The sequence below is a fragment of the Zerene cesonia genome, chromosome 29 (genome assembly GCF_012273895.1).
Source record: "Zerene cesonia ecotype Mississippi chromosome 29, Zerene_cesonia_1.1, whole genome shotgun sequence".
NCBI lineage: Eukaryota > Metazoa > Arthropoda > Insecta > Lepidoptera > Pieridae > Zerene > Zerene cesonia.
In genome coordinates, this window is record NC_052130.1 from 5,360,351 (window position 1) to 5,368,289 (window position 7,939).

The 7,939-nt window shown below is 30.4% G+C and overlaps 1 protein-coding gene across 1 annotated transcript in view; it reads left to right on the plus strand.

The window, feature by feature from the left end:
* The first annotated feature begins 2,118 nt into the window (after window positions 1–2,118).
* Window positions 2,119–7,939, plus strand: part of LOC119837921 (N-acetyl-D-glucosamine kinase) — a 17,385-nt gene continuing 11,564 nt past the window's right edge. Inside the window, exons 1-3 of the mRNA XM_038363712.1 lie at window positions 2,119–2,277; window positions 7,252–7,435; window positions 7,691–7,853. Coding sequence (XP_038219640.1) covers window positions 2,243–2,277; window positions 7,252–7,435; window positions 7,691–7,853 — 382 coding nt within the window. The 5' untranslated portion in view covers window positions 2,119–2,242. The remainder of the gene's footprint in view (window positions 2,278–7,251; window positions 7,436–7,690; window positions 7,854–7,939) is intronic.

The window sequence follows — 7,939 nt, forward strand, 5'->3', positions numbered from 1 at the left end:
TTAAATTCATATTCAAAAAATTATAACAGGTACAGTAAAGTCTATTGCAAGATGTTGGCAATAAATACAATCACAATTTTAATGTTAATAAAAAGGAACATTAAAATTGTAATTAATGTACGAAATTATTACGTACTTTAACATTTCAAGATAATAAATTTAATTATTATTTAATTAATTAACTGTTATAATTAAAATAATACTCATACATATTTAATTATGTTAATGAAAAGACTGTTGTGATGTAATTATGTATTAGTGATTAATCTTAAAAATACTTAGAAGTAATGAGTATAGGTATTATAAAACTAATGTAAACATTTTATAAATCAATGTTTTATCTCTTAGAGATCTCTTATTTTATAACCTAGGTAATAATTAATTGTCTTTTTGTGACTTAATTGTTAGTGTTCTTAAAACTCTTTGAAATTGAGACCTGATTAATATAAATGAATTCGTCAAACTAATAAAATGTTTAGAATCAGTATTTAAGTAAGTTACTTAAGTATATATGTAAGAGTCAAAAAGTCAGTCTAGTGCTTAACTGTATGTCAAAAATTATAGAATTTATATGAAACAGTTCATTTTCATTAAATGACTACCTCACAGATAATATAAACTATTGTGTATAGAATATACTTTTTGCATTAAATGTCTTAGTAAACTGTGAAACTGTAGTGTATATACTTTCATATGTCTAATTGTCTATGCGTTGTATGAAAGAATAAATAACAACTGCAAATTATTGTAAAGGTGGTCCTTGGTTCGCTAAATGAATTTCAAATCAAATAAAGAAAACATTTCTGTTATTCGTAATATAACCTACTTTTAATGAATAGATCACATTTAGTTTTTTTTTTAGTACTTAATGTGTAAGCATAAATGTCCCAATGTTGTAAGTTAATGTACCTTATAATAATTTGTGTCCATGAAATTCCCTTGGAAGTATTATGTAAAAATATATATGATGTTACAATTTGAATGTTTCATTTTATTTAATACAATATACATGTGCATGATTTATATGCACTGACCGAACCGTTCCCACTTCGTTAGGTTTTAAAAGTCTAAAACTAAAGGTAGCTATACAACCTTATTTTATAAATAAACTTGAATAATCCTTAATGATTTAATTTTATGTTTTATACCTGATAAATACTTTATAGGTAGCTACTACTTAAATCTAAACTCAAACGTCCTTTACTTAGATCAACTATTTCAAAAATACATAAAATAAATAAACTTAAACACAAAAAACACCAAATTATTAATTAAATAAACAATAACAATAACAAAATTTGTTGTAATATGCCTAAAAGATTTTTTGTTTCATTCTTTAAGATATAATATCTAAATTCAAAAATCAATTTTTTTTTTTCACAATTTACAGTATCATTAAATTCTTTTTCGAACTCTTTGAAATATAATAAAGGTAATAATATTTTATCTTTTATTAGAAAGAAAGAAAGAAAGATCAATTTATTTTAACACACACAAACACACATACATACATAAAAATAGAAAAATAAAAAGAAAAAAAAATTCAATGAAAAAAAAAACATAATCAGAGAATGAAAACAAAAATAAATAAATTAATCTAAATTACGTGTGGTTGCATGCGCCAAAAAAGGATGCCACTCAGTATATTTGAGGCAGAACACCTCAACACTGATTTTCAGTGACACCCTTCCGACATCTGGATTGCCAGCCACTTCACAACTTTTAAAATGCATGTACTTTACAAAAAATATAAAGAAATTAATGAACATTATAAGTCTATAAATTAAATTGGATAATATATTTAATATATCAATATGATAATACCAATACATAATAATTTATATGAACATACTTAAACTACATATATACATTATACAAAGTTACAGATAGGTTCGTTACAGACGCAAAGAAAGCTGCTGAGTTTGTTGTTGTAAAAGAAATTGTCTATATTTTAGACGAAATGTGGAAACAGTTCGTCATTTACGTCCATTCTATTTTATCTGTGCTATTACGCATGCGCCAGACGTGACCCAGCGCGATAGCTCGACAGCTGTCAAATATCAATATGATTGTCACAGTCACTTGTCATTGAATAATGAATTTTCTGTTTTTACATTAGTTTGACGCCGTGTTCGTGGCAAGTTGGTGTATTTATTGTGATTTTATTTTGTTGTTAAGTTACCGCCAATTTGCATTACTATTGCTGTACTACACGTATTAAATTATTCTTTGTTTATAAACTATGAATGGAATGAAGCTATTCGGTGGTGTTGAGGGGTAAGTAATTTGATTTATTCAATACTATACTCACTACAACATCGTTGAAAGTAGAAAGGTTGCCTTGAATTCTTTGCTATTTCGAAATGGGCGAATTATTGTAACAAATGCTTAATTAAAATAAACACTGCCTACAGGTTTTATACGTGTCAGTCCGTACAGTATCATTTTAATTCATGACAATAAAAAAAAATTAAATGTCAACATTAAAAAGCTGGCCACGTTTATTAAAAAGTAAACATTACGTATGGGATATAATTCAAAATAAACTTTATGAGATGGCATTAAGATTGCTAATGGGAAACTGGTTATTACTATAAAGAATGTAAAGAATTCGCTGCACCTGACAACCTTGAGCACTTTTCGCGCTTACTTTTCTATATCAATGGTGATTGGATTTTATTATATCCGTCATTGTTTATGGAGCTATATTTTGCTATCAATCGAAAAAAACTGTTTGAAAATATTATTTTCTTGTGTTTGATTTTACGCGAGTATTATACATTTAGAAATTAAAAACTTTTTAACGGATTTTAAACGCGTAAGAGCGAGTCTTCCCGTGACCACGCTCGCTGTAAAGAGTCGCTGAAACGTCGGGTTAATAATATAATGAATAAATCGCGTTTTAAATCTGTTTGAAAATTATCCAAGAAATCAATCGAGAGTATCAATCGAAATCAGAAAGCAAAAGGTTCAATGCTTAGACGTTTTTATCTTTGGTAAATACCTAGTTCCTAGATGTTTATAGTACCTAATCCCCAAAAAAAAAATTGAAAGTGTTCCAAAATTCGATGATACATTAGATGTACGTATTATAACTACATACCTCAATTTTCGAACGATAACAAACGAAAATATTTGGTCATATGAGTTTTTCCTTTAAACTTTTTATGAATTTATAATTTCGCATAAAATATGAATTTTTTTTATGATATTATATGAACATCATTGAGTTTGTGTACATGTAAGTATTTAGATATCATCGAATTGTACGTAAATTTAATTGAAGTTAAAGTGTGCGTGTAATAGTAATTCTTGCACACATACGCATTTTCTGTGTTACGTAGGTTATTGACATTTGAAAGTTTGTAATGGGATAGTGGTACTCCTAAAGTTAAATTAAACCATTATTTGTTATGTGCCGATCGTAGTTATGTAGTTTTTTTATGTATCCGGCATCCTTTTTCGCACCCTTCCTAATCCATATATTTATTATCTTTTCCTTACCCTTTATCCTTTTAAAGCGGACATCGCATTTGCAGCGGACCTGCCTAAAATTTTCTGAGGCTGTGGTGATCGCTTACCATCAAGCGAACCACCAGCTTAGTTGCCTCCTATTTCATAAAAAAATATTTGGTTAATGTAAATTTAACTCGATATCTCGTAGTTAGTTACCTACCAGAAATCTTTGACATAAATGTACCAATTTTCATGAGCAATTTTGATGAAAACAAATTCGACATAATTAAATCAATGTATTAAGAATTAAAATCATAAATGAAAATTTTATAAGAATAATTTGTGTGTTCAAAGGAAATTGCCACAGCAATACGATATTCCGCCTAGTTTAAAAGAAGCTAATATAACTCCAGCCTCCAAGTATCTACAAACACATTAAAAATTATACTATAAAATCGCTAAGTTGCGACGTGAAAGCCAAGCAAACAAACAAACATTTACGTGTGTAAGTGTACACACACTTTCGCATTCACAATATTAGAAAGGAATTGAGTATATATATAGCTATACAGTAATATAGGCATGGACTGGTAAATGTCGGTTACTAAGTTTGAACAAATTCAATGCCTAGCCTAGACCCTTGCCTTACTACGATTGGTTTTGACCTCAACGGAATTAGTTTATTCATAGAGATTAAAATAGTGCTTATACGGATCCAGCTGTTATTCACGATTCAACTTACGTATACGTTTTGATAAATGACCCCTAAGTCATGAGAGACGCTTGTCCCGGCTCCGACCAGATAGCAAGATTTCTGTTTCATCCCAAGGGAGCATTAATCGGGATAAAAAGTATCCTATCACCCAAGTCAGCTTATAAATCACACACACACACAGCAAATCCGTTCAGTAGTTTCAGCGTGATCTACGGACGAACATCCAAACAAACAAACTTTTACATGTATAATATCCGGTTCGCTGCTAATTAACAAGTTGCTATTAGCTTTACCTGTATGTGTTAATCTTTGTATGTAACTGACTCTTTTAGACTCGATTCTGACCCACATTAAAAAGACAGATTCAGTACGAACTTTGTACACTTATTAAGGATCGTTGACACAAAAGTGGTACAGTTGTAATACAAATATTAGAACGAGGTTTTTAAATTATTTAACAGTAGGTGTGTTTATCGCTTATGGAAGCAATTGTGCAGTCCATAAATTTCAAATAATATCGATATTGGAATTACAAAATTGTCGTATACAATGTACTAATAAAAAATTTTGTGCAAAAAACTTAAAAATATGCTTTATTGATCAACTTAATTGTCTCACATGCGTGTACGTAATATATCTGCAGAGTGTAAGGGAAATAAATTACTAAATCCTCGCGATCCTATTCAGGATGAAAAGAAGAACTCAAGTGTACAAAGTTTGAATAAAACTGTCCTTTTAAAATGGGTCAATATGGAGTTAAAGGGAGTCATACATGCAGCTAATAAAAATTCATACATTATATCAAATCAATATTAATTATTTTTTAAGCAATCAAAGTCGCTATCTTCATAATACTATAACTGACTAATATTATAAATGTGAAAGTGTGTATGTCCGTCGTTGTTTCACGTGGCACAAAACCATTTTACGATATAATTTTGTGTCTGGAGATAGATAGGGCAAAGACAAAGATTACTTTTTACCGCGGTGAAACATCTAATCTATACTATATACTATATAATATTATAAAGCTGAAGAGTGTGTTTGTTTGTTTGAAGATACTAATCTCAGAAACGATGGTCCGATTTGAAAAATTCTTTCAGTGTTAGATAGCCCATTTATTGAGGAAGACTATAGGCTATATGTGTACCACGAGCGAAGCCGAGACGGACCACCAGTTCCCATATAAATTTCATTTGATTACGGCGACTAACTACACTCTATATTTTAATTACAACAAAAATTAATGCACCTATGATAAAGTTCATAAGTGTTATTTATTAATAAAATAATAAAGATACGACCATATGAACAGATGCTATCTTCCGCAATCGATATATGTTATCAATTTCATGGGTTCAAAACAAATTGTTATGAAGTGCGTTTTGTGTATACAAATATATTTTACTAGCTTTTCACCCTGACTTCGTCTGAGATGAATTACGCTTACATATATTATACCCCTATATGTAGTAGTGTAGGTACCGCGTAGTGTAGGTACTTGTCATTTCTGAGTTATTTTCCTGATAAAATAAAAAACACAAATAGCATTATTGTATTCGACCTGGGATACAAGCTATTAAGAAAAAACATAGGGATGGTTTTAATAGAAATAAAGTTAATGCGTCATAAGTTTAGGCTCAAATGATAAATGGTCATATACGATACATTTTTACATTCAAACCTACTAATAAAAACCTAATTAAAAACGATTGACTATAAATATGTATAGACGATATACAAACAATTAAAATCCGTAGGTACTTACCTAGTGTAAACACATCGCAATCATTAATAAATTTGTTATCTTGTTTATCAACCTGCTTGTGTCGATATTATTAGATATCCTCAATCCATTGAACATGCCCTTATCGCCTTGAACTTGAATAACAAATTAGAGTATTTCCTCAATGTTATCATATTATACCGATGGATTGAAATCTATTGAATATCTATTGAAATCTGGCTGACCTAATAGTGATCTATCAACACACAGCCCAAACCACTGGACGGATCGGGTTGAAATTTGGCATGCAGTTAGATGTAATGACGTAGGCATCCGCTAAGAAAGGAATTTGATAAATTCTACCCCCAAGGGGATAAAATAGAGGATAAAAGTTTCTACAATGAAAATTTATTAATACAGGCGGGCGAAGCTGCGGGCAATAGTTAGTTTCATATATTTTCCATATTAAATTAATATAGCTTTGACACTATGACAAAAATAATTAAAATTCTATATTATGTATCAATTTGAACATTTTATTCAATTACAAAGACAAACAGCTGATGGAGCAGGAAAAATTAATTGGTGACGTCCTTCAATATGATTGAAACGACATTTGAATTCCGATGATTAATTAGATCAATTAGTTGAAACTTGAAGCGCTCGGAATAGAAAATAAACCGACACTTAGGTTGAACCTTAAATATAACTGTACTATAACAAAAAAAGAGATGTAGATACAGCAAGGAAATTATTATTTGGATAGTGGAAATAACCTTATCAGTAGATTACTTAAGTATTAATTGCAATGGACGTAGAAGTAAACTATTATTTGATAACAAAGACCTTATGGATTTCCTAAATGTAATACGGTAATTACAAAATTACAAGGTAGACACAAACCAGACGATATTAATATGATAACGATTATAACTAAAGTATAAAACAAAAACAATGTTTTGTGATAATGATTTAGTAATAAAACTATCGAAGTGAAGGAATAATTGAACTGTAATAGCGCTTAAGTTCCAGTAGTGCTGGCATCGAACTGATATTTGAATAATAAAAGATTAAGTTGATTTCGCTTTGAACATAGTTTTTAGAGTCATTCTCTAATGTCAAACTTTATGTCCTAAATAATCGTATGGTTAAATTATGTAAAAGCTTTATAATGAATTTAAAATATCAAGCTTTTCGCTTGTCTCTTTGCGTAGTCAAAGGATAATAAAGACATTCTCGAAGTTAAAACTAACCTATATTCTTTCTCGAGTCGGGTTCAGGGTATAGCGAAAAATGCACTTATTATTCTCTTATTTATTCTCATGATGAGTCTCAAACCTAATTTTCCCCACAGAGGCGCCACACATTCAAATTTGGTGATATGCGACGGAACAGGGAAGGTGGTTGGCCGTTCAAAAGGACTCGGCACAAATCATTGGATCCTCGGTATTGAAGAATGTGCCAATAGAATTATACATATGGTGGAGATGGCGAAGGACGACGCTGGTATACCACGCGATGTGCCTTTGGATTCTTTAGTAAGATATTTTATAAGTAACAAAAGTACGATTTTATTGCATTACTCTATGTACCAAAAAAAAATATAGTTTTTTTTTTCACCTTTGATTTAGGTTTTCGAATTAAGGTTAGGTTTAGATCACCAGCAATATACAATATGGGGGATATTATATATTTATAGTTCTTCTACATGCCATATTTTAGCCCCTATAAAATCATATTTTATCTTTACCAAAATAGGGCTGTTATAAAAATCAATCCATATTTTTATCCAGGGTTTAACATTATCCGGGTGTGAGCAAGAAAGCAGTAACACCGAACTAGCTAGAAAGGTCAAAGAAATGGACAAGTATTGTGCTCAAGAGATCATCGTAGCGTCAGATACCGCTGGGTCACTATTCACAGGCGCTACTAATGGTGGAATGGTGCTAATTGCTGGTAAGTAAAGTATTTTTTTTTATGTCATAGCGGGCAGCTGAGCTGGTGGTTCGCCTGATGGTAAGCGATCACCACCGCCCATAAAC